The sequence below is a fragment of the Primulina tabacum genome, chromosome 10, assembly GCF_025594145.1.
Source record: "Primulina tabacum isolate GXHZ01 chromosome 10, ASM2559414v2, whole genome shotgun sequence".
Classification (NCBI taxonomy): domain Eukaryota; kingdom Viridiplantae; phylum Streptophyta; class Magnoliopsida; order Lamiales; family Gesneriaceae; genus Primulina; species Primulina tabacum.
The window spans coordinates 6,137,083-6,164,812 of NC_134559.1; the positions used below are offsets into that span (position 1 = coordinate 6,137,083).

Sequence of the window (27,730 nt, forward strand, 5' to 3'; positions counted from 1 at the left end):
CATTACAATTGAAACCGTACATTTATATATTAAATTTGGGGAGTTTTATTACATTTATTTTTTTAAAAAAAATATACACCCTTTTCTGTTTTTTTGAAAAAGAAATAAAAAAAACACCACTTTTGTGGCTGGTTCATGTGTTATTAGATCGATTTTCTAAATAAAAGCTAATTTTAATTTTTTCCTAATAATTCGATTATTTAGGATTCTAAAACAGAAAATTTTGGCCTGTTCATATGTTATTTAAAAAAAAAAAAAAGAGACGGTAGAAAATCAATTCAACTGAACCAACTAAAAATTTCAGTTAGTATGCGAAATAATTGAATTGTCGAAAAAAATTAAAAAAAATAAAAATTTATATGGAAAATGTAATATAAAAATAAATTCTATTGAAAAAATGTATTTGTTCGAATGATTTCTTTATAAAAATAATCTAAATCAAATCGAATAAAAAAATAATAAAATATGAGAGCTAATAATATTATTCTAACGCGATCACGTGATTCACGTTAAACATTGTATTGTAGAAAACCAATTAGTTATCTATATATATGTTATAGATAAACATAATGATATGCATCATTAGTTCCGTATAGTAAAAAAAATAAAAATTTAATTTAGTGGCGGAATTAGAAAAATCGTTGCTAATTTTTTAAAAAACCGTCTCTAAAATTAGCGTCGATTTTTCAAATTTCGTTTGATAGGCTGAAAGGGTTGGGATTATTGATTGAGTTGTGGAATGTACTCTTGCTCCATTTCTTTTGTTTCACTATCAAAGGGATTAGTCAGGAAATTGGGTAACTCTTTCCTAAGTTTTGTTTTTTAAACACATTTTATTCATAATCCAGTTTGTATAACATCATTTGGGCAACTTTGGTGTTGAACATTGAGTTAAATATGCATACAAAAAGAAAATCTATTTGCAGCTTGGATCAAAACAAATTGGTGATAAGTTTACTTTATTCAACAAGTTTCTACAAACAAATTCTTAGCTAAACCAGGAAAGCCTAATTATTACATGATTCTGAGTCAACACTTCAAAACTTGATTGCAATAAGTTCAAAAAATAGAACCTATTTAACTATGTCCAGGCATACTCTTCTTGCAACTCATGCACATGATCGTACCTGAAGGAAACTGTTTGATGTCCGGCAATTGTTTCACCTTGTTTCACTCAAGAACCACCGAACTACAAAATGCACGGCAAAAGTATCGAAATCATCGAATAAAATACCCGACACCTGAACCTTCGAGATTTAAAATCTTAGTTGATTTGCCTTGTGTGTCTTTCGATGATCTTCAACAAACAAGATAGCACAAAATCATACTGTAGCCGCAGCTCGGCGTCCCTTCAGGTTTACTGTAATCTATGGATTCTTCAAATAAGAAACTTTCAAGCTTTTTTTCTGGTTCACAAAATCCCGGTCCATTTCACTTCCTAACATGTAAAGATGCCATTTCTAATAGAGCATTCGTTCCTGCCAGAATATCTTAGCCATTCAATTAGCCACCCCGATAACATCAGCTTCGCCATCACAGTAATCTCCCCAACGCTTAGTTGTCTTTTCTTCAACTGTTAAGTTATCACCGTTATCTTTTGCAGAAGTGAGATCAAAATTGGTATATTTTTCTCCATCTTGGCAATTTAATTTCTCCATGTTTTCTGACTTGGTTTCTTCATCTAGTCCATGTTGTTCCTGCACAATTTCTGACATTTGTGAGGTGATGATTGCCAAGTTGCTAGATGATCCCTCTATGCCACCATCTTCTGCCAGTTTATTTGTTCCATTATCAATATCTTCAACATTTACACTCGAGGGAGACTCCACAGAACCCACAGAAGACGCTGACAATCCATTTGGAGTTTCTGGCACACCAGTGATCAACGTTGGGAAGCCATTTGGTGATAGGGGATAAACATTTGTTGAGAAAGGAATACCATTTTGTGAAGTCATATAACCATTTGGAGCAACTGCATAGCCATCGTGAACCCATGGTTGTCCAGGTATAAATGCAACTGCTTGTGGGTTCATTATTCTTGGAGGGCTGAATTGAGTTTGATCCGCATTATGCTCACCATTTTGGAAAGAGGGCTTGTTACGGTGAAGACGATTTCCAGATCGATTATACCAACCTGAGAGCCGTGGACCATATGGAATTCTAGCAGTAGCAGACAAATGTGGTGATCTACGAACCGAATTAGCACCTAGCATTGGTACGATATTCGCTGGTAATGGTAATAGTCCTCCAAGTTCAGTATATAAGTGAAGGGGAATAGAGCCAAAAACTGGAATCGTGGATGGATTAAATGGAGGTGCAGCAGCAGATAATTTCCTGGTTGGCTCCTTCCCTATCTCTGAATCACCTAGCTTTTCTGCCTGAGTAGGAGAAAAGGTGGAACTTTCCGTGATTAGGTTCTCTTCCACATTTGGCGGTGAACCAACGTTTTCACTTCCATTAGGTAAATGAATTTTAATGTCTTCCTGTATTGTGCTTTCATTTAAGTCAGAGGAAACTTTCTCTAGCAACTGACCAGTATTTTCGGCAGAATCAACGGGAGGGGCAATATTAGTCAAAGGAACTGTGTGTTGCATGTGAGATGCCACATTTTCGAACGTGCGATTGATACTCTCAGATGAAACAGAATTTCCAATTTCTGAGATGGATTCAGGTCCATTTTGGCCTTCTACACTTTCAACTGTAGTTTCAATAACTGTTGTAATTTCTGGTGATTTTTTGTCAGAACCTCCACTTGAAACCTCTTGATTTTCCTCAGCAGTTTGGTTGATTTCCTTATCACAGTCCTCCCCAGGGTTTTTTTCTTCATGTATCTGAGTTTGATCTACCTCAGCATTTTTCGATATGGTTACCGGTATGCCATCTATGGCACTTGCCTCGCTACTGACTTGAACACTTGCTTCTTCAGAACTCTCCTTAGGCAGATGCTCTACAACAGCCTTAACAATTGTACCTGGTCGAGCTAAAGCAACTTCTTTGTATGAAAATAGTTTTCTGGCTACTTGAACTGAATTAACAACGGAAGGTTTCTGGACTTCATTATAAGCTGGGCTTGCTGGCGCCGATTGTGGATTTGCGGAGTTCTCTATCCCATTAGATACCCCAGATTGAATTGTCGGTTTTGGGCTACAGCTAGCGCTCTTGGCAAAAAAATTTTGAGATTGAGGTGCTGGTCCATGAGTAGCAACATTCTCATTTGAAGTTGTTCTAGGAGAGGTAAAATTACTTGGTTTACCTCGAATTTTGGATGTCTGGGACGTATTGATAAAGTTGGTGTTCAATTTCGCAAGAGTTGGCCTCCTAGAAGCAGAGACCTTGCGGACCATGGGCGAGCGTCCTTTTGGAAAAGCTTCTTGCCATCCTTCATCAGAGAGATCATCCTTTCCGAGGTCCTCATTTTGATCCAACAAAATTTCATCTACTGATCTGAATTCTGAATTCTTGGTGGAATCCACTAAGTGAGACTCAGATTTATTCTCTCTCTCAGATCTATTTTCTTTATCGCTCAACTTCTCTGCGATAGGTTCAGTGGTAGATGAGAATTCGTCCTTATGATATTCATCAGTCCCTGTTTCCCAATTTGGGCCTACTTTTCCCTTGAGCTGTACAAGAAAAGACTGTTTATCAGAAAAATTGTCTGCATAAGAAAGAACAGTAAGTATCAGATCTGCACATGAGAAATACAAAATATTTTAACCTTGGCACGAGCTTGCTTCTTTTGGGCATCTCGTACTTTCATTTCTGCATCCGGAGTTATATAGTCTAATAGGTCTGACACGCTGATTCCACAAAACGGAAAAAGAATTGCAGTTTAGTGAAATTCATCAAAAGTGACAAGCTTTTATGTAATGGTGGAATAAATAGTTTCTCTGCCTTACTGGATTAGAATGTCACCATTGACTATCCAAATTCTCTTTATCCAGCATTGGAAGATTTTAAGAATTTACCATATATGATTCAAAATAAGTTTTCAGATGTGTCAAAAGCTTAGAAGATTTAGCCAATGGAAGATGATAAAATGGTAGCCAATCACACTATCCAGATAACTGATCCGGGAGATACGATATTTATTCCACCCAAATAGTGATCTTTCTGAAACCAGGCCAGATGTCAATGCCTGATTTACTCACAAACAATCCAAAAAAACTGGATAATACGTACCTTAAATGACCTTTGCTAGAAATGGAAGCATCTGGTTTCGGGGTGCCATTTCGTGCCGCTTCTTGCTGCTCCAGCGCCTTGGACTCGAAATATTCAAGCCATGCAGCAGCATCCTAAAATTTTCAAATAAGATTTAGAATATCATTCTTATAACATTAGTCCCGGCATCAGATATAGAATCATGCATTACCTGTGTACGGAGATCATCTGGTCCAAGCTTAGTTTGCAGAATCTGAAGTGTGGTTTGTTCGTGCTGAACACTCAAGGAATATGCTTCCATCAATGAGAGAGCAATTGCAATAGCATGATAACTACCTGCGGTCTGAAAATGCAAAAGAGGAAAGGCCAGATATATTCAGCTTATCAATTTTGGTCAATAAGAATTACGAGACTCAAGACTAGGTTTAATGGAACAGCTGCATTCCAATTGTACTCTCACATCAATTCCAGTTGGCGTCGATTTGTTGTTGTCAATGAAAATATTAAAATGATTGGCAAACTAGAAGTAGAAATTTGATTTTGGGACGTACTCCCATTTTCAATGAAATCCTCATTGATAGCATGAAAACATGGTTCTTTTTATGAGATCAAAGATGATCGATTTAAACCAATGGAGAGATGAGCAAACATGCACTTTAAAATTTTAACATTTGGCTCATTATTGTCATCAAAAGAGACGAATTTTCTAAGAAGTCTAATTCTTTATTGAAAAAATAAAACAGGGTGATTAATCGAACAAGTTAACCGCATAAGCAGACTGACATAATAGAATTTGGACAACAGACTCTGCAATACTAAAAAAGAAATCATACCTACAACCCTCTGCAATACTTACATTTTAATTTAGGACTTTTAACTCTTTTAATTGCACATCTGCTTAAATTTTTATATGTCTCAAAAAACAACTTTGTCAAAAAACAATTTCATCCGTATCTAATACAAGAATGGTAACCGAAAAAACACTTTTGTTACGCAGTTAACGATTAAGTATTGCATAATCAATCTATATCTATATCTATATACATATAAAAGTGTGGATAAAGGACATTGTTTTTCAATTGTACAATGACAAAATTAACCTTCTATACACATCAAGGATGTAACTCCTATATTAATTTTATCAAATAACTCATATTTATACTACATTTAAATGTTTTATCCTTGTATTTTTCTCTCTACATTTTTTCCAATGATTTTATTGTAATTTTGTAATTATATAAAGTATGGATAAAGGGTATTGTTTTCCAAATGTGCAATGACAAAATTAACCTTCTATACACATTTCAAGAATAAAATGTAACTCCTATATTAATTTTATCAAATAACTCATCTTTATACTACATTTAAATGTTTTATTCTTTTAATTTTTTCTCTATATTTTTTTCCCAATAATTTTATTCTAAGTTTGTAATTATAATTTTAGTACAATTTCTAATTAAATAATAAATTATAGTATCATAAAAATGAAAGTTAATTTCTTTTATTATATTTCAAATTTTAATGGTGAAAATCATACCAATAGTTTAAAATCTATATTTAATAATTATTATATGAGTTTATTTGATATTTACCATATAATCTTATTTGAATGTGCTATATATATATATACAATTGTACAATCACAAAATTAACCTTCTATACACATCAAGAATGTAACTCCTATATTAATTTTATCAAATAACTCATATTTATACTACATTTAAATGTTTTATCCTTGTATTTTTCTCTCTACATTTTTTCCAATGATTTTATTGTAATTTTGTAATTATATAAAGTATGGATAAAGGGTATTGTTTTCCAAATGTGCAATGACAAAATTAACCTTCTATACACATTTCAATAATAAAATGTAACTCCTATATTAATTTTATCAAATAACTCATCTTTATACTACATTTAAATGTTTTATTCTTTTAATTTTTTCTCTATATTTTTTTCCCAATAATTTTATTCTAAGTTTGTAATTATAATTTTAGTACAATTTCTAATTAAATAATAAATTATAGTATCATAAAAATGAAAGTTAATTTCTTTTATTATATTTCAAATTTTAATGGTGAAAATCATACCAATAGTTTAAAATCTATATTTAATAATTATTATATGAGTTTATTTGATATTTACCATATAATCTTATTTGAATGTGCTATATATATATATATATATATACCTATAAAAGTGTGGATAAAGAACATTGTTTTCCAATTGTGCAATGACAAAATTAACCTTCTATACATACTGCATGAATATAATGCAACTCCTATATTAATTTTATTAAATAACTCATCTTTATACTACATTTAAATGTTTATACCATTTTAATTTTCTCTCTACATTTTTTCCCAATGATTTTATTGTAATTTTGTAATTATATTTTTAGTACAATTTTTAATTAAGTAATAAATTATAGTATCACAAAAAGATATATAAAAGTTTATTTATTTTGTTATATTTCAAATTTTAATGGTGAAAATCATACCAATAATTTAAAATCTATATTTAATAATTATTATGTGAGTTTATTTGATATTTACCATATAATCTTATTAAGAACATTGTTTTCCAATTGTGCAATGACAAAATTAACCTTCTATACATACTGCATGAATATAATGCAACTCCTATATTAATTTTATTAAATAACCCATCTTTATACTACATTTAAATGTTTATACCATTTTAATTTTCTCTCTACATTTTTTCCCAATGATTTTATTGTAATTTTGTAATTATATTTTTAGTACAATTTTTAATTAAGTAATAAATTATAGTATCACAAAAAGATATATAAAAGTTTATTTATTTTGTTATATTTCAAATTTTAATGGTGAAAATCATACCAATAATTTAAAATCTATATTTAATAATTATTATATGAGTTTATTTGATATTTACCATATAATCTTATTTGAATGTTCATTTCTTTACATATGTTGATTTATTTATTATTATAAAACTTATTTAACAAAAAATTAATAGTAATCAATTTTAGTCTACAAAAGATCGATATATAGAATTTATTATCCATAATATAGAATTATAAAAATAAAAAATAAAAAAATTCTTTAGGAGGTTAAATTAAATATTATGAGTTATATTTTACTATCAATATTACTATTTCATTTGTTTTAATATTGTTTTTATGAGTTAGTTACAGTGATTTTAAATTGATAATTATTTGTCTTTAGTATGCTTCGTTTTTGTAGATTATGATTTATACATTGATAAAATCCATAATTTGGTTGATTTTAGGTTATTATGATTTATACGTGGTGTTTAAATATATAATTTTTAAAAAAATTTGTTTCAGTTCATTTTGTTCTATATATCATGTTTATACAATTTATTATATAACATAAAATCAACTGCTTGAATTTTAATTTAGGAAACAATTTTGAAAGTAAGTTATATAAGTTCTTCTAAATCGTCTAATATGATAAGAAATTAAGCCCAGATAAATAACAAAATGATTCAAATTGTTTTTTAGAAAATCAATTTTTTTTAATATAATTGATATTACGCGCAACGCACGTGCATCATGCTAGTTACTTAAATGGATGAAGATACTTTGATTACTCCAACTTGTTGATAATGGTAAAGAACGACATATGAATATGTGAAATGTGAACCTTCTCTTCTTAGTTCACATGATTTAAGTACATAAACTTTGTCCTCTTCTGCCACTGGAATTTAAAGATGGTCATTGAAATGTGGTCGTTGATACAGTAGGTTATCGAGCTTGAAATGTTAGACTCGAGGGTTAAGGGATTAAAAAGATCCAATATTTTGAGTGCTGAAAATAAGTTTAGCATAACCATTTTCATCATTGGTGTCTGGGTGCATTTGCAGAGAGATATTGACAGATATAGATACATAAACACACACACACACACACACACACAGAGAGAGAGAGAGAGAGAGAGAGAGAGAGAGAGAGAGAGAGAGATTACTTGTATATGATCTGCTCCTAGCAGTCTTTGGTTGCACTTGAGAGCCTCATGCAGATATCTAAGAGCAAGATGTACGTTACCCAGACCTTCTTCCATCATAGCTACATTAATATAGGTGGCAGCGGTATTTGGATGAGAAGGTCCACAAGTTAGATGCAAGAGGTACAGTGCACGATTGACATACCTAAACAGCCAAGATACAAGCTCAGAACTATTGAGGAAATTTAGGTACAGAATTTCCCAATTGAAAGCAGCATTATGAAAGTATATTCTGATTGCAAAGCTATTGAGGAAGGTATCTGATGGTGTAATATAACAAAATTCAAAGACTTGGTTACTGAGATGCTAAATTTTACGAGGCTACGGCTTCTTGAAAACAAAAAAGTCGATGAAAATATTCAGCTATTTCCCATAGCAGTTCAAATCAAATTAACTTTGCAGGTTGAAATGAATTACAGGATAGTCAGTTTCTAGTGTTCCCACAAGTTACGAATCATGGGATAATTAATTTGTTGCCAACCAAAGAGTCAAAACAAACAATCCATGATACGATCATGACACTTGAGCTCATAGAATGGCAAACTGGACAAAAGCTCAGCCTTTTGGTAAAATAATCACCATAAACATACATTTTGCCTGTGATGATTTGTCATATTGACACGGCTAACATAAAATAGCCAACTGGACAAAAGTTCAGTAGTTTCAGTCAAACAGTCACCGTAAAAATACATTTTCTCCATACAATTTATAATTTTTCCGATCAATATTTATGTTTTACCAGTTCTCATTGTTCATGTTGTTCATAAAATAGCCAACTAGACAAAAAGTTCAGTCTTTTCGGTCAAACAATCATTGAAAAAATACATTTATACAATTTACAATTTTTCCGATCAATATTTATGTTTTACCAGTTCTCATTGTTTCATGTTGTTCGACGCAAATTTGTCCCAATAATAACTAGCTAAATCTATCTAAATGTAGACACCAACATCCCACTCTTTACTATCCTTGATCTCAGATAATATTGCATTCACGAAATCGGGAAAAAAGGGTCAGTCCATGGGTAACTTACCCATGTGGAATTACTAAGCTTCTCTAATTGTGCTTCAAACTCTAACCTCTAGGGTACAAGATTAATAGAGAAGTGATTCTGAAACAACTGATCCTAAATCTAAGAAAAGATCGCAGGACAAAAACCATATTGAACTGAAAAGTGCACAATTGTTCGATACGTTATAATTTGATAGTTTTCCGATTTTTAGAAACTCGTGTCCAATGGATATTTAGTTCATCCATATCTTTACAGATACTTGTCCGACTAGAGCCCAAAATTTTTGGGGAGAAAGTTCATATAAAAGAAAAAAATATTAGGCAAGTCCAACAAAATAAAAAAGAAGATATTTATGCTTACCAATAATGGAACTCCATCGAGTTTTTGTTTTATTAAGTGAACTAATAGATGAAAATCACATCAGCTTTTACACAAAGGAAACTTTCCACGTCAAGGGACATAGCTAAGGTGAAACTAGAAAAGATTTAGGGATTGCATTAACATACTTCAAAGCCAGCTCTGTATGTTGGAGCCGATAGTAGAAGACAGCTAAATCTCCATAGCTTTTCATTGTATCCGGGTGATCAAGCCCAAGCTCTCTCTCATTGATATCTAAAGCTTTTTGCTGGTATATTGTAGCCTGCTCACATAGAATATAAAAACACAGATCTTGAAGCCTATAAAAGTTTTCAGACATGTCTACATGTTCAATCCATTTAAAAAATGAAACACAACAGAATACAAGTTTACGACATTGGGAGTGAATAATGAGATTTAATGGACAAGGCTGTGACTGTCTATTGATTCAACGTTTTGATTACATGGCCCTATGCTATAGTTTGAAATTTTGTCAGGCCAATAATACTCAAGGCATGAATAAAATTCACACCTTGTATCTTAAATACAAATCAAATGGATTGTCAACGTGCAAATATCGTATCTCACTTTTAGATGCGTGATACAATCAAACCTAGAGGCATCTTTCAGGGATCAAAGTTCAACAGCGTGGTGGTCTTTCCCGGGAGGGCCCAATTGTCAAGAATAGACTAGAAACGACTTGAGTAAAGGGAAACGGTTAGAGAAAAAATACATAAGGAGAGAGTCGGTTACGGAGGAGTTATTCGGTTTATTTTTCAGTTTTTGACTAGCACTTGCTAGGGCAGGGAGAGGGGTAGTGCCTTTCTTCTTGTGAAAGTATTTAATCATTGACTGGGTGTTTCACACAGATTATTGTAATTCTTCTTGTTTTGAATCAACTAAAAATTTAGTTTGCAACAATCCACCTAGCAACTGAAAAGATTGCGTAAACCTTCATTTTAAGCATAAGCTAATAAATATCAGTCATCTTCACTGGCTATTCTCACCTGTCAGGTTATATTTGTGACATGACAAGGTGACTAATTCCTGATGTCGATGAAATTCATTTACAGAGAGGCCCGAGGTTTGTTGAACAAAGTGGGACCAAATGAATAAGATGGTCATTGGAGCATATATTTAAATTTTTTGAAGATTTGATTCCCGGTACCTGATTAAAATCCCCAGTGTGGTAGAGCACCACAGCCAACAAACTATAAGCACCAGCTGTCATTCGATGATAAGGACCACAAACTGACACCAGTTTTGAGAGTGCCTTCATTGAAATGAACGGTGTTCACACTTTTGAGCTAATGTATATTAACTGCCACAGAGAGAATTACTCAAGGAGGAATTGACTAGGATAATGATCGTTACCTTAGTTCCATAATTAACAGCATCCTCCAATTTGCCCTTATCCAAGGATGTCTTAGATGACTCCAAAAGTGTACGACCATCTGCAGATGAGCAAGCAACGTGCTATATGGAAGATAAATGCTGTCAGAAGTCAGAACTACCTGATAATACTGTAATCTCATTTACCATATGGAAATGAATCACCAGAAGCATACCTTATAAACAGGAATCATGCTGATTATATCTGATTTTCTGAAAGGGGAGGGAGAGTCCATATCATAGTCCCTGGAAACAAGTTCAAGGCCGACCTGAAAAATAGTACATACGTATCAGGTAAAAAATGAGTCTTCTTAGTCAAGTCACTTAGTTACTCAGGAGGCATTAGCCTACCTTGTGGCAAAGCCCCCGAAGAAGTGCAAACTTTCTCAGTTCAGTGCCTGTTTCATCTTTCCATTGCCACCCAAACCTCTTCTGAAGGAATTTCTCAACCCACTTCCATTTTAATTCATCATCAAAACTGGCATTCACGTCAACATTTTCTGTAGTTGGTGACCCTAACAACATATTCAAACATGAAGCCACCAATGAAGCCATATTAGTTACATCATCCACAGCTGCAACAACAGCATGCAGAATGTGCTTGTAAGCTCGAACAACCATCTCATGAATACAGAGGGACTGGACATGAGGGAGCTTATCCGCAAGTTCAACCTGAGAAGGATGAGATATAAACCAAAAGGTATGTAAGGTTTGAAAACGTCCTTGCCTAAGGAAGCATATTCACATGAATGTCCAGAGAATAAAGCATGGAGGGAGGGGTGGGGGTTATAAACATATCAATTCATATGTTACTAGAACTTTCGAATACAAGAAGTTATATCTCTACTACATTTCACAAGAAAAAATCTCCTGCTTATTTAACTCCAAAAGCCTGATGTGGTAAGGCAATAAATTGAGGTTGGCTACCACTTCAACATTTCTAGGTCTAGTAGCCTTGGGAGCCATTGCCATTAACTCCCACCATGCCACTTCTTGAGATTTCCTCTCTCCTCATTTTTCATGAACTTAACCCCCCTTCCTTAAACATGCATAATTTACATGTGTCATTCCATTGACAGTGCATGCTATAGCATCCCGAAATATTAACTCAAAGCACACACTGCTTTGTAGAACTTCTATAAGTATTTTTACTCAAGCCATTCCGAGAAGGTATTCTACTGTGCCAGTAAATTTATTAATAGAAACATGATATTTTCGAAAGTCAAACATGAAACTTTGTGACTTTAATCTATTTCTTTTCTTTTTCTCAATTGACTTCATATTTAATCAGAACAAAACCTGAACAATGTACTTAGTGAATGCAGCTGAAGCTGAAGGGAATATAAAAGAAATCAAAGATTAGAAGACAAAATATATCACAAATGGAGAATTACCACATGTCCCAAAGAACACATTTGCAAACCCCTGGTATGCATGAAATCTGTCAGAGTCCGTCCGTCAACTGGAGAAAGTTCCAATGAGCCAAAATCAGCAACCTGTCAAAAGATTAAAGAACCAGTTATGAGGCATAGTTCTGCATGGCTAATATTAGCCGTGAATAAGAGACTAACCAGTTTAGGGAGGGCAGTGTCAGAGTAGTATTTATTTGCCATCTCTATCAACTCATCAGGTGACTGTCAAGATGAATTGAAATCAGAGTGGTCTGCGTTAGAAGCCACAATCAAATGAACCTTTTACACATTTGCATGGACAAGATCCATTAATTTTGAGAATATATATTATCCCCTGGATCTAATTTCACATATCAAGTCGAGAAGATAAATGGAAGGAATTACAGGATAGTTGGAGGAAATACAAAAAAATAACCACAACCACCTTAAGATGAAGACCAGTTTCCGATTCTTTAAGGCGCAAATATGATGCTTCAGGAATCAACTTTTTCCACATTAGTTCCTTTTCCTCATCTTGGTTCTCAAGTTCCTTTTTGTTTGCATCAAAATTTTCATTAGCGGTCACCTCCTTATTCAGATCAGTTTTGTTGCTCCGGCCATCTGCTTTCTTTTTAAAATCCTTCAGGAGCCCATGCTTCCCAAGACCTTTTACAGCTGGCTCAACTTTAGCTTCTTCATGCTTTTTTGACTCATTTTTTCCAGAAGCCTGATTTTGCAGGTGTTGCACCCAACAGGCACCAAGCTCCCATCTTATGGACTTTGTCGGTTTAGATTCTTCTCCTTGCAGTCTGTCCAAACTTTCAATTAGAACCTTCCTCACCAGAGGCCTACTGGACAGTGATTCTTCGACATCCGCATTCTGGATTCTTGGAACCGGGCCAGATGATTGGGGTGTGCTGGACTTGTGCAATAGCATTCTCAAGCTGCAAACTCAGACTAAAGCACCATGATCAATTGCCCAAGTTAGAGTAGTTACACAATGAAATCAATTCTCATTATCCTTTTATGAATTACATGATTTCATTTTCCAGAGTAAATAAATTTGGTAAGTTAAAGTTAAATGTTGAAAGTGGAGCATGTTTCACCAACCTATTAGCATTCAACGCATTTGCTCCACCCTCTGAGTGATCCTCAATGTCAATATCTTGAGGAATGGGACTACCCTCCCAATTCACCTCTGCTGAAACTTTCACAATAGCTGTATAGCCACAGTGCCTAACAACGACAACTCCCAAAGTAGAAGTATCCTAAAATGAAAAATGATCTCATCATGCAAAATTTATTATTTCAAATATTAATACGACTTGCTGGAATATCTAGAAAGAGAATTGGAAAATTATGACAGACATGGACAGTTGCACTCTCATCTGCAGTGATTCCTTTAATCAAGTTTCTCTTAGTCAGCTCTTCGTCTGATAGTCCAAGAACCTGGCTTCCGTCATTTTTGCCATCCAACTTTGTGCTAGCATCTGGAATATCTTTTGACACGCTTATAAGTAGATTTCCAATTCTTTCCTCATTTAAAACTGATGAACCAGAACAATCACTAGACTGTAAACTGTTGTTCATAAGGCGCTCGATCACAGTAACTGCTTTACAGACAGAAACATCAACAAACAGACTGTGGAGGAGAAATGCTTTTCTATCTCGTATTTGCCTCTCTTCTGCTGTCTTACATGGCATTTTTGCCAAAATTAGAAATTCTTTTGCCCACGGCCTGCAGTCATATTTTCCATCTCTTCCTTGTCCACCTCCATTTCCTCCCCAATTTTCATCTTCCATGGGAAGCGGGGTGAAGATTGATGGGTTCTCGGCAACAACAGGGGGAACCAGCCAGGTGTTTGCGCGAAAACCATAAGGAAGATTTCCAAACTGAAACAACAGCATAGCATCATTTAATCTCTTCCAAAAATGTTACAGGTTTAAGCACAAGTCACTCACTTTATTGTGCTCCGTGAAAGCTTTCATAAGAGCCTTGTATGCCTGAGAATACAAATAGTACCACCCAATTCAGAAAGATTTTAGTTGAATGCAGTATGAAAAGAATACAACTAACTGTGCTCGAATAGTAGCATTTGTCAAAGTATGTCACTCTTTCAAACGAAAATAAAAACTCACTAGAGCTGGCATACTCAAAACAGAGAAAAAGTTGGGGAGCGGGAGCTTTTACCATACATCTAGCTGCCTCAGGATGACAATATGCTCAAAAAAATACCAACGGCAAGTAACCTCAATACCGATGAAGCCCCAGAGCTCAAATAGTCTCATCGGTATAGAACCATGGGCCTTTCAGTATCAAGTTTGCAAATTACTGTAGAATAGGTTTTGGCTTACACAAGTAGATAAAGCTAAAAGAATGCAATAAGAAAAGTGGGAAAAGATATCTCTCTTCTATCTGTTCTTATTTTTCACCCAGAAAGTAACCCCTAACCTTAACCTTTCTTTCTTGAAGATATATCTTTTACGTTATACCATGCTGAAATTGGACCCTTCAATCTCCTACTACAGAAAAGATTAGAAAGGTATGATAGTTTCTGAAGAAAAAATAACTTACAGAATCAAAAATTCTGCTCATCTGCTGCAAGAGGCATATCAACGAATTTCTCAAAAGATTGCGTTTTCCAGAAGGATAAAAACCTTTTTGAGAAGCAACAACTGTTGTTGGCTTCCCACCGCAAATCCGTACCTAAATACAAGTTCAACTTCAGCCATCACCATGTCAACTCTCATAATGAACAAATCGAGAGATGAAAGAGAACAAAGAACTATCACTTAAGAGTTTGAGATGCTAACATCAATTTGAAAGAAATCTTCATCTGTTTTATCTTCAAGGTATGGCCGAGTAGATCGCCTAACGTCTGCAAAAATTACGTACTTACTATTAGCCAACAAAGTACACATCTCTGTCTGTCCGACAGAAGATTACCGAGTAGCCACAATATCCAATGAACAAATGATTGGAAAAACCAGCACATTACATTTGTATCCAATTGTAAAAGGAATACACTTTCAAATACTAGACAAATCAATAGATATACAAAAGACTACCCTTCTAGGTGGAAGAACTCCTTCAGCATATTATTAGCCTATCCCGATTGCTTGCGGAGCTCATATGAGCTACATTATCCACTCCTTGAGAAGTTGAAGCCGGTGACAAGCCACTTTGAACAGCTCTTACTTATTTATCAATATTTATTGCATACATAATCCAACCTATAACGTGAACATAGACCGGATTATCGACACCGACTCGATGGTAGACTTCTTAAAGCTGTCCCTCAGTCTGCCCACTCTCAAGGGAGTAACGATATTAAACTATAAACCCAAGAAAAGAGCCCAAACCCAAATTATTCCTTGTTTAAGTTGGAGACTCCCTAGAGTTATTGGTCACTCCATGTTGCTCAGACTTAAATCGTTTCATGTACTACATCGACTCCACAGTCCACAACACAATGAGAAGCTCGAGGTATTCTTCTCTCTTGGCCTTACATTATGCTTGCCACTATCATTTCTCAAAAATAACATTAACACCAACTGTTCATAATGCACGTGATAATCAATCGCATGCTAACGAAATAGCAAAGTTTGAAATGCGAATTAAGTTCCTCCACATCTTTCACAAATGTATTTCGTAGTACATGTAATACTAACACTCACATTGAATCGGCGGTGTGAGGTGAGAGAATGAGAAGAAGTCGTAGAACTGCCCAAGCCTCGGCGGCGGGTACATCAGCGCCGAAACAGTGTCGCCTTTCTCCACAGTATCCCCTCCGACGGAGGCGTCGGTTGCGTGAATGTCCGGCTTCGAAGGCTTGACCTTCCGAGAGACGGCCGTGGAAACGCCGGCTTTTTTGTCGGTGGCTTTAGCCTTGGGAGGAGGATCCGATGCCGCATTTTCCGAACCGGTTTCTGAGTCGATTGAACCGTTTTCGTTTGGACCGGATTCCTGGATCCCGGTCCGTGAAACCGGTTTGGGGGACGAAGATGAACTGAATGAAGTTGTGCAGGCGATTATGTCCAACAGGCGTCGGATGTGGGCCACCGCTAGTTCTTCTGTGTACTTCTCTGTTGCAATTCAAGGAAATGTCTATAATTTCAAAGATTTTTAAATGATTTTTTTAAATGATGACTTTTGTGAAGTTGATAGATTTTTATTGACTTTTATGGAATCTCATAGAATTGTAAAAAAAATTTCATAGACTCTTATATACTTTTTTTGAAGATTTTTGTAGACTTTTGTAAACTTTTTCATAGAATTATGTGAATTTTGTAGTTTATAATTGTGATTTATTTTTTATTAATTTGTTTAAAATAATTATTGGACATAGATAACATCTTCAATTTTAAATTATTTTTTTTATTTATGAATTTTACTTACTTAAAAGTTAAATCAATTTAATTTGTGAAAAACGACAAATGAACTATCCAATTTATTGAAATCAAAATTTCAATTCTTTATGCCAATTCAACATATTAATGAATAATATTTTTATAAGTTCATAATAAAATTTTATTAAAAGAACACTCAAAATAATGAGTAGTCTTTTATAAAAAAAATCTAGTCATTACTGACAATTTGATCAATATCGTTCTACATTCCATTGGCTATGATATCCCTCCATGCATTAGCATTTGCTCGTTGTTGTTTTTGAGTATTAAATAACTGATCAAAGTCGTCACCTTCATAAACTTGTGCTGATGAAGACAATTGAGCTTCATTATCTAGTTCAATTTGAAATTCATCAAATTGACACTTCTTTCAAAGAAAATTGTGTAATATAGCACATGTCAATACAAGCCCTGTTAGGGGTGGGAAAAAAATACCGAATTTTCGGTATACCGAGATTACCATAACAAAAAATATTGAATTTACCAAATTTTAAGTATACCGAAGATTTCGATACGGTACGGTAACAATACCAAATTTTTCGGTACGGATAACGATATCCAATTTGAAAATTTTGGTATATACCGAAATACCGAAAAAATATACAAAAATTTTAAAATATATAATATTTTAAAACAATAAATTATAAATTTTTTTAAAATGTAAGGTTTTTTTGATTCGGTATACCGAAAATTTTGGTATAGTATCGGTATGAATTTGCTTATACAATAATTTAATATATAGATTAACTAAAATTAAAGAAAATAATTAAAATAAAATGTTATATAATAATTAATAAAAAATTAAATTTTAATTATGTTTTTAAAAAGTACAAATAAAAGGAAAAATAAATAGATGAGAAAAGAATGAAAGTTTGTATTGAATTTGGGAGATTTTTCAATTAAATGTGCATCCAAATCTTTAGGTTGAATCAAAGATTTTTGTTGACAATTTATTGTTGTACCTTAGGCTATAATTCTTGTACTTAATAGAATTCCATAGAGTCATTAAAAGTCTATTGACATTTTGAATACCTATAGACTTTTGTAGAGTTTTTAAAAGTCAAGTTTGAATACCACATGACTTTTTAAAATTCTACAAAAGTTTACATTGAATACCATTAAACTTTTATGGAGTATATAAAAGTCTAGTTTGAATACATCTAAACTTTTAAACTCCATAAAAGTCATTAAAAGTCTATAACCAATACACCCCCCTAAAACTCCAATTTATCTCAATTTGACCCCTCTTATTTTCATTTATATCTTTTATGCCCCTCATTTTATATACTCTCGAATTCTAAATTTTGGTACAAATGATAACACATAAATTGATTATACATATTTTGTTTTTTTTATTCCAGCGTCTAACCAAGTTTTACGAAAAATTGAAGTTAAAAAACAATCATGTAACTATACAAATAGATATATTATTCATATGTTATATATCATTCATCGTCACATCATTCTTTATTAGAATAAAATACATTTCGATTACACACGTCCTTAACATCAAAATGTTGCGGAGATTTAGCTTTTTTCCCAAATACACACAATTATAAATTATAATTGTAAATATGATATAATAATGGAATTATCTTGAGAGAAATAAAAAATTTAATGAGAAATGTGTAAATGAGTTAAGTGTGTATTTTTCGGAAATAAATTTAAAATAATATATGGATATATTTATTTATTTTTCAAAGAAATAAAAATATTTATGGCATACCTTCAACAATGGTGAGGTGGCAGGGCTTGAGAGACGAAATTTCCACTGTGTCTTTCAATTTTGTCCCCCGAATCTAAAAAATAAATAAATCACGTAAAATTCATGAACAATTGTACGATGTGTATTTTTAAATATCAAAATCTCAAATTGAAATAAAATCTCGAGTTCCTCGATTATAACAATCTAATTTCCGAACCAAAAAAATATTATCGAACTATTATATAATCCAATAATTTAAATTAAATTAAATAATGTGAAATCCAGAATAAATTTATTAATCTAAAAATGTTTACCTCGTGAGACAAAGAATAGTTGGTCAAGTGACAAGTCTCCACGTGTACGGCTAAAAGTTTTTTCACATCTAAAATCTTGTCCGTAGATATTCCCTGTAATAACAAAATAATACTACAAACAATTATTTGTATATAATTGGTTCATCACTAAATTCTCTTCATTTTTAATTATTTATCTAAAAATTTATATATATTTTTAGGGAGATATATTTAAATTTTATTATTATACGCAATCGGAAATAGGGTTTTGTTGCCCCTAATTTTCAAATTTTAGTTACATCTCTTCTTTCGTAATCTTCTCTTCGACATTAGTTAAAAACTTCGATGATAATTTAGGAGATGATTTACAATATTTTGGATATAAAAACAATATTATCAAGGAAATTAAAAAATAAATGAAAGTTTTTAATCCAATAAAACTTTAGTGTTTTAATTAAACTCTCCATTGTTGTTTTTTTTTTAAAATATATATTAGGCTAGTTTTCATTTGCAAAAGATCCAGTATGTCAAAATTAGACAATTGTTCTCTTTAAATAGTCTTTAATAATTTAAATATTACAGTCAAATTATATTAAATACTAAAGTAAAGATAGTTTCTTTATATTTAAATTAAATTATTAAGTACAGTGTAATAAAAAACACAACTTAATTAGGAGTTTAGATGTGGATGATTTATAACTTATTTGCACCAATCAATCAAGATATCAAATTTAATACGAAATCTCAGTTTCGATTCGATCGTAACAAACTTATCTCTCAACGAAAAAACGCTACTTAGGGCATCTCCAACCGTCCTCCTCCATTATGGAGGATGAAATCTTCTCCAACCGTACTCTATTTGTTTCCTCTATTTTAGAGTATGCAACAGTGATCCTCTATTTATGGAGTATCACTGTTCATATAGAGGATTGAAAATGGGTGAAAAATAATTACAAAATAGATATTTTAAAAATTGCCATATAGTCCTTTTGAAAATTAATAAGCGAATTACATGTAGTTGTGCCATGTTTAGCGAATTAATTAAGTTTAGTTAAATAATATATTATGAAATTAATTAATTATATGTGTGTATGTGTTCGAAAATGAAATAAATTAAAAAAAATTATTTGGTAATATTTAGAGGATATGAGTTGAAAATGAAATAAATTAAAGAAATAGAGTATTTGGTAATATTTAGAGGATATGGGTTGGAGAAGGTGTTTGAAAATAGAGATCCAATAGAGATCATGGATCTCTATTTTGGAGGATAGAGGATGAAAAATAGAGGATATGGATTAGAGATGACCTTAGGTCAGAAGAAGGCTCATTTACATACCTTAAGTGTCACTTGTGAGTCTTCAGGTGTTTCTACCGTTATCTCTATTACAGTTGGTAATACTGTAAAATGCGAAACAAAGGTATAAGAAAATTAATGGTTTAGTAATTTATCATATAAATAAAAATAATAGTAATAATTTGTTATTTCTAAATAAAATAGTAAAAAAATAAAGGGCATAAATATCTTATCGTATATAATATTTTTTTTCCAAATTATAAAATGAATATAATAATCATTTTAAATTATCTTACTGTCTGAATCAATCCTGTGGTAACATAGGGTACTAATTTTATAAAATTAATTAAACAAAAAATAATTGTTCTCGTAATTGACAGACTTTTTTAATAAAAAAATTGAATTATATACTTTGGTAATATTCATAATTTATAATTTTAAAAAATTAAAAAAAAATTATTTGATAAGGTAAAACTGGTCCAATTGATGAACACTTGAGTTTTCCAGCCAACGATGAATGATGGAATTTTCAGAAGATATTGAGATTGAATTTTCTATAATTCATCTAAAACTAATTTAACAATTTCAAAATACATGCATATACAAATGTATACATACACATATACACACATAAATATATATATAAAGAAGATTAAAAAATAAAAAAAACAGCAAAACCTTTCTCTTCCTTCTTCTTCTTCTCTCCTTTGGCCTTGTGGGGTTTAGTCTTCCCGGCTTTAGGAGCCATTGGAATTCAAATAAGTCGCAAATGGCAATGTCAAAATACACTTAACTCGATAAAAACCATAGAAAGTTGCATTAATATTCCCTTGCGAATAATGGCTTAGAATCCCAGAAAAGTATCAAGAAAACCCGAAAATATTCAAGAATCTGTCGTGTAATTTGTGGAGTTGATAAATGTGAAATGTGACACTTGAATAAATGATGGTTGAAGTAGAAGTTTTTGAAGTTTTATTATAGGAAGTGGAGAAGAAGATGGGAAAAATAAAAGAAAAAAGAGAAGAGAGATGGAAGGATAGGATAAGGTAACACCCACAAGCGATTTTCTTCTGTTAAATTTTGTACTTTCTCAAGGAGAATGTAAGGCTAACAATTTGAGAAATCTCGCGTATTCCAGCTTAGCTTCTTCTTGGATTATTTATCTGTCTCCCAATTATAATCACAATCACCACTTATTCTCTCCGTCCACGAATAAATTTAATTAATACATACATACAGGAGAAATTATCATTTTTTCTCATGTAACTTGCATATTTTTCGTTTTGTTGTGAAGTTATCGATCAATTTACGATTTTAGTCCACTGAATTTGCTTCTTTTTTTTTTTTTTTTCAATTTTGGTTATTTCCACTGGAGTATTGACTTGCAATCGTACATGCCAATGATTTTCGGTGATATGCCATCGTTTTCGGCGCTCACCAGAACGCCGATGGAAAAAATGACTGAAAACGAAAAATCTATAAATTAGTAGATTAAGATTGTAAATTGACATATAATAAGAGCAAAATGACATATAATAAGATCAAATGAAAACCATATAAATAGCATGTATATACTTATATATATATATATATATATCAAATTATATGGGGCTACAAACACATTAATATGTCTATATTTTATTTTTCGGTGATTGATAAATAATTACTAGCCAATGCAGTGCTAGAAAATGACGATGTGTAATGAGAAGATTGTTTATGTGATACTGGACATTGTTGACATATTTGATGTTTAGATAGAATGAAAAAAGGTTAATATCGGGGAAAAATGGAAATAAGTGAGGCAAAAATAGTATTTTACTTTACAAATATGTGGAAATTGTGAAGGCTAACATTGGGGGAAAATGACTTATCGTATATCATGATTGAAAATAAAAAATATATGAGTTACAAGATAAAAAAATATTGTTCTTTCATAAATTTATTTGAAGTAATTCATCATTATATATTTTCATATAAATATTATCTATTAAATATATAGAGATATTTTTGTCTATCAATAATATTTATTTTATGCGTAGAGCTGATTGTTGTACTGTATTAAGAAAGAAAATTCTTGATTGAATAGTGCAAGATTCTTTTATGGACACGAGGAATTAAAAGATTAAAATTATTTTATATAATATATGGAGACCGGTAGGTGAACGACTTTTCCCAATCTTGATTGCAAAAATTGTTTTTTCGATAAATGCAAAATAATTTTTGCCCCTTGAGAAACCTTGAAATTTTCCTAAATATAAGTAGAGTAGGTCTCTTGTGAGACGATCTCACGAATCTTTGTATGTGAGACGATTCAACCATACCGATATTCACAATAAAAAATAATACTCTTAGCATAAAAAATAATATTTTTCATGGATGATCCAAATAAGAGATCTGTCTCACAAAATACGATGCGTGAGACCGTCTCACACAAGTTTTTGTCTTTAATTAATGGATTAAAACAAGGTATCATCCTCAATCTATCCAAATAATTGAAACTAATATATAAACGGTGAGATTTATTTATAATGATTCATTAATACTAAATGAATATAACCAATAAAAATAACAGAAATTCATGTGAGACGGTCTTACGGATTAATTTTATGAGACATATATTCTATTTAGGTCACCCATGAAATTTTTTTACTTTTATTATAAATATGAGCATGGTTGACTCGTCTCATGAATAAATATCCGCGAGATAATCTCACTAGAGATCTACTAAAAAAATTCGACGAGACAAATAATTTGGGAGAAAATTGTAGTCAGTTTCCTTGTGAAACAAGTTGTTTGGACTTCTTTGAAATACTCATTGGTGTTTAAAACCCCAGTTGTTTTCGAAACAAAAATCCATATGACCTCAAGTAGAGATGTAAACGAACCGAACGGTTGACGAGTTATTCGGAGCTCGGTTCGATAAAAAACTCGTTTGAGTTCATTTATTAATCATATCAAGTCAAGCTCGAGCTCGATTTTGATTTCGACAATTTAATCAAACCAAGCTCAATCCTGGATATTCGACTCATGAGCTCGCAAACATGTTCATTAATGAGCTCGCCTTGTTTTGGTGGCTCGTAAGCTCGAGCTGGGCTCATTTATTGAGTTGACCAAAAAAAAAAGTATCAATCCCAATAGAAGGAATTGAACATATATTTATATTTAATTTTTAACAAACTCGAATCAAGCTCAAACTCGAGATCAATTGTATCATTTACAACCTCGAAAACGAGCCGATCTCAAACCAAACTTGTTAAACATGATAAACGAACTATTAATGAACTAAGCTCGAGGTTTGGATCATTTACATCACTAACCTCAAGTATGTAGTCATAAATTTTCGCTCTATATTTGCATCTGATAATATATATTACGCATTTATGCTTTCTTTAGAAATATTTTATGCTTCTAAAGATACAAAATGTTCTCTGTAAAATGTAATTTCTTTCATTTTAAATTTTTTTATTTAAAGACATAGTATTTAGTTATTGATAGGCGGGGAAATAAAATTTAAAAATAAAAAATTGTCAGGTACCTAATTCCCGATCGAGTATCGAAAAACCTGACACCATATCAAAATTAATAATTCGGCTCGAACTCATATTTTTTTAAAAAAAAAAATTTCGAGTAATCGAGTTAGGTTGGGCACACGATGCCCAAACACCTAATGCCAACAACATAATCTGATGCAAGGAGCGAATGAAATTGTATTTTATATATTAAGGTATGAACTTAGTGTGCGTAAATGTGCATCTATAAATTAAACTTGAAGTTGTATAAGCTCCTATTTTAAAAACACAAAAAGAGTTAAACGTGTATTAATATTTTCATAGGTTTTTTGTGAGATGATCTTACGGATCTTTATCTGTGAGACAAGTCAACTCTGTTCATATTTACAATAATAAGTAATATTTTTGACAAAAAATAATACTTTTGACTTTTCACTGAGGAGTTTGAACACAAGTTTTCCCATAATTTAGAGAAATTTGAATCTAAATTTCATAAAATTAGAACAATTTTGAAGCCACATCTTCTACTTGTGATTTCCATCGGTACTACACATTATAACATCGTTCAACCTTGAGTTTCCCATTTGCTGTTTCATTCAATGTTTACCTAAAAAAAGTCATTTAATATTGATCAATGAAATTAGCGTGACAGCCATCAGTGTGTGCCTGGCCTGGCTATTGTTTTGCAACGGTTGTCTGTTGGTAATTTGGCTTTCAATAAATTATAAAATTGAACGATTGGCGTTTTTACTGAAAGTTATTGATGATATATATAGCAGAGTAATTGAAATTTTTAAAACGTATATCAACACAAGTATCACATTTTGATCGCTTTTTCAGGAAGATAATTATTGCACTCAAGCATGAATGCTTCGGGAATTCAAGCTTAGGTTGCAAATCGGCATCAGAATTTAAAATCAATGGTCATAGAAATGTCGATTGCTACCCACTCCGTCGACCACAAGTTCTGCCCTATGTTCGTAGAAGACCGTAGGCTTTCACCGTAATGAACACACATTGTCATGATCAGAGCTAACTAAAAATTTATATTACAAGTTAAAACAAGTGATGCCCACATCTAAGAAGTGAATGCATAAGCTCTGACTTTAAATCACAATATTATTGGATTTAAAGTCTCATGATCGAATAAGTCTCTTGTAAGACGGTCTCACAGATCTTTATTTTAAGACAGATCAACTCTGTTCATATCTACAATAGTGATCCAAATAGAATATCTGTCTCACAAATTGACTCGTGAGACCATTTCACATGAGTTTTTATGACCATGATCGGATCGAAAAACACTTCAGATATGAAATGTAACCGAATAGAGCTACAATATTATTTCTTGATGATACTAAGGACTAATATGCACGACTAATACATTGTTTTTCCAAGATATCATTTCGAAAAGGGTATAAAGACATGTTTTCCATCTCGACGAGTAGTAAGACTTTGTTACTATCTCCAAAAAAAAGTAATGTTTCTAAAGGTAAATCCTACTATGCTCAGAACCCTCTCAAGTCATATAAATTGATTGTTGGTCGATTAATATTACATGTAGTAGAGTAACACTCTCTTTATATTTTAATATAACATGTCCATTTTACATAGGAAATCAAAGTACTGTAGACTTGACCCATGTCAGTGTTGTGGGCGATGAATCTCCGAATACAATGACATGTTCTCTGGAATGCGAAATAACTTGTGCCACTCTCAATGCGATGGCAATTTCCATATTTTTACCGTACTTTTTTTTTTTTTTTTTTTTTGAAGAAAACTGAAAATGAACACAATCTCAAATTCTCAATCTTCAATCCCATCTCCCTTGAACAATGAAAAAATCAGGAAGAAACATAAAGGAACCACAATAAAGGCTGCAGCTTTCAGAAAATACTCCACTTGTCTCGAAATCACTCCAATTCTTGACCAGTCTCCACTGTACCTGAACATTACAAAAAAACCCACAATAAACATAACCTGAAAAAAAAAACTGTATATATATCATATATGTATATATTCAGCTGAAAGAGATATATTAGTTACCCGGCATCTATGAACCCTAACGCAAATACTCCAATGGCAGACTGAACAAGAATTCTACCGCCTGATAATTTCGTGGGAAAAACGGATTTTTCTTCTGATGATGTAGAAATTTCAGGGATATCTTTTTTCTTGGCCAGTGAAAGAGAAAGCTCGTTTCTTTTGATTAATTTTCTCTCCGAAGAAAGATGAGGAAATGTGTTGCAGAAGAAGGCTAGATTCTCGTGGATTGTGAACATTTTCTTGTGAGGTGTTAAGTTTGGCAAATATTATCTACATATGATTTTATTGGCTAAATAAATTGCCAAAAAATAAATACATTGACTTTTTAATTATAAACTTATTTAAAGTCTTCTCTGTGTGCGTGTTTTTTAAAATTTTAATACTTAAATTTCTTTAAAATTTATTCAGCTAAAAACCCAAGCGATATAAAAAAAAAATAGATAAATCCCGCTATGTTATTATTAGTTTTTTTTAAATAATAATATTTATCAAAATAAATTAAAAAATAAAATTTTGTAATAACCTAAAGGCCGGTTCAAACTTCAAACCTTGACCCCCTTACATGTTGAGTATTAGGATGTGAACGAATTAAATCGAGCCGGATGTTAGTAAAAATTTAAGGTTCGAATTCGATTCGAATTAAGTATGTTCGAGTTCAAACTCGATTCGAAACTTGAAATTTATAATTTTTTGGTTCGAATTCGGCTCGAAATCTTTGAACATATTCACTAGTTATTTAAACAATTGCTCGAATAGTAAGATTTCATAGCTTGAAACGTCCAAAAGACTCGAAATGTATATAATATTTAATATATAATTTTGTAATAACATATTAAGGCTCACGAACAGTTCGTGAACTATCGAATAACATATTAGGTGAATGCACTTTTGTTTTGATATTCATTTTCTAGTCGATGGACCATGATTTATGTGCTTGTGTTCGGCTGAAACTTGTTTTGCTTGACTACATTAACAGGAAATATGGGGGGTACTACTTCTGGAATCGTTCATTCTATTGATATCCATCCATCACGAAAGTATACTTGCCTTGTAAGATGTTTCTTTTTTACTTCTTAGTTTGACTGTGTTGAATAATCTGGAAGTTTATCACTTTTATCATCCTGTTTAAATATTGGTTTTACCCAGCACTCCTCTCACTTTTTCACATAAAAAAAAAAACCTTTGAAAAAAGAAAAGAAAATACCTGTACACGAGGTGACCGAGTTCGGCCATTTGGATGTATAATAATATATTTGCATGCAAATTTACATTGGAATATAATAATATATGGTTTATCCTTTGGGTGTCTTTATCGATTGGATTCTTAACTTATTTTCCCAGTTTTCATTTAGTTATCTTACCTTTGAATTTATTTATATCGGTATGTGAAGGCAGGAAGGCTCGTCAGGTACTGTGTTTGCATGGGATATTCCTTCACCAAAAGAGTCCACTATCTTGTCATCAGTTGGTCTTCATGATGCTCCGACCAATTCTATTGTAGAAAGTGACGTATGGGAGGTTCAGTATGATAATTATATTCATTCTTCCAAGATCAGTAACCTGTCATCATCTAGGATTCTACCAGCCATGACTTGTTCAGAAGACGGAATCCTTGCTGTTATCGACCATGGTGTGCATAGTTCTTGGCTGCCCGTGTTTTCTTGCAATTATGTACATCAACGACTCAGATCTTTCATTCTGTGGACCCTGAGTTGTTGGCGCATAAAAATACATGCTTCATGGTTAGGGACTTATTTATTCTAATCAATGTTGCAGGTCGGCAACCAATAGAGATTTTGGCTGAGCCGTGTGCTATAAACAGCTTTGACATCGACAGGCAAAATCCTACAGTAAATCTCAACAATTCACAAGAAAAAAAATTCACTTGATCTGTCTTTCAACTGTGCTTTATTTAACGTAATAAATACTGTCACCTTGCAGGATGTGGTGTGTAGTTTGGAATGGGAATCGCTGGCCATCTTGACAAGGCCATAAGCTTTAGTGATGGATGGAGGCCAGACATTGGAAATTCGCTGAATCTATAGCTTTCGCTCGCTTGTGATGTAAAAGTTCTCTTTCTAAGTTTATTGTATGAGCTTGATATAACTTTAGGTCGATTTTTCAACGCCATCTCCAAAGTGATTGACGAACTG

General features: G+C 32.4%; 2 protein-coding genes and 1 long non-coding RNA gene across 3 annotated transcripts; 1 reads left to right on the plus strand and 2 right to left on the minus strand.

The window, feature by feature from the left end:
• Positions 1-934: 934 nt before the first annotated feature.
• Positions 935-21,135, minus strand: LOC142505112 (protein REDUCED CHLOROPLAST COVERAGE 2-like). The gene is made up of 23 exons (XM_075617941.1): positions 20,701-21,135; positions 20,065-20,126; positions 18,750-18,842; positions 18,457-18,529; positions 15,999-16,406; positions 15,135-15,199; positions 14,896-15,027; positions 14,283-14,324; positions 13,689-14,213; positions 13,431-13,588; positions 12,766-13,264; positions 12,501-12,563; positions 12,324-12,425; positions 11,281-11,601; positions 11,106-11,198; positions 10,912-11,013; positions 10,706-10,810; positions 9,687-9,820; positions 8,130-8,313; positions 4,370-4,501; positions 4,180-4,292; positions 3,716-3,797; positions 935-3,620 (listed from the first exon to the last, which is right to left on the minus strand). Exons 1-23 carry the CDS (start codon positions 20,768-20,770, stop codon positions 1,500-1,502), a joined length of 5,679 nt encoding a protein of 1,892 aa, XP_075474056.1. The 5' UTR covers positions 20,771-21,135; the 3' UTR covers positions 935-1,499.
• A 3,998-nt stretch (positions 21,136-25,133) lies between these two features.
• LOC142505428 (uncharacterized) lies at positions 25,134-25,805 on the minus strand. The gene is made up of 2 exons (XR_012804413.1): positions 25,578-25,805; positions 25,134-25,476 (listed from the first exon to the last, which is right to left on the minus strand). It is a non-coding gene; the product is annotated as an uncharacterized LOC142505428 (long non-coding RNA).
• A 725-nt stretch (positions 25,806-26,530) lies between these two features.
• On the plus strand, positions 26,531-27,700 carry LOC142506201 (nuclear pore complex protein NUP43-like). Its single transcript, XM_075619381.1, has 4 exons — positions 26,531-26,634; positions 26,977-27,207; positions 27,354-27,427; positions 27,519-27,700. The coding sequence occupies exons 1-4, from the start codon at positions 26,559-26,561 to the stop codon at positions 27,570-27,572; spliced, it is 435 nt and encodes a 144-aa protein (XP_075475496.1). The 5' UTR covers positions 26,531-26,558; the 3' UTR covers positions 27,573-27,700.
• The last annotated feature ends 30 nt before the right edge of the window (positions 27,701-27,730 follow it).

What these genes read in the sequence shown, in the direction of transcription:
- LOC142506201 (XM_075619381.1), top strand. Translation starts at nt 26,559, where the DNA reads ATGGGGGGTACTACTTCTGGAATCGTTCATTCTATTGATATCCATCCA. An exon ending in GTATACTTGCCTTGTAAGAT is followed by an intron (nt 26,635 to 26,976) that starts GTTTCTTTTTTA and finishes GAAGGCAGGAAG; the next exon opens with GCTCGTCAGGTACTGTGTTT. An exon ending in CCTTGCTGTTATCGACCATG is followed by an intron (nt 27,208 to 27,353) that starts GTGTGCATAGTT and finishes TCAATGTTGCAG; the next exon opens with GTCGGCAACCAATAGAGATT.
- LOC142505112 (XM_075617941.1), bottom strand. Translation starts at nt 20,770, where the DNA reads ATGGCTCCTAAAGCCGGGAAGACTAAACCCCACAAGGCCAAAGGAGAG. An exon ending in ATGAGAGTGCAACTGTCCAT is followed by an intron (nt 13,589 to 13,688) that starts GTCTGTCATAAT and finishes TTTTCATTTTAG; the next exon opens with GATACTTCTACTTTGGGAGT. An exon ending in GCATGATTCCTGTTTATAAG is followed by an intron (nt 11,014 to 11,105) that starts GTATGCTTCTGG and finishes TCTTCCATATAG; the next exon opens with CACGTTGCTTGCTCATCTGC.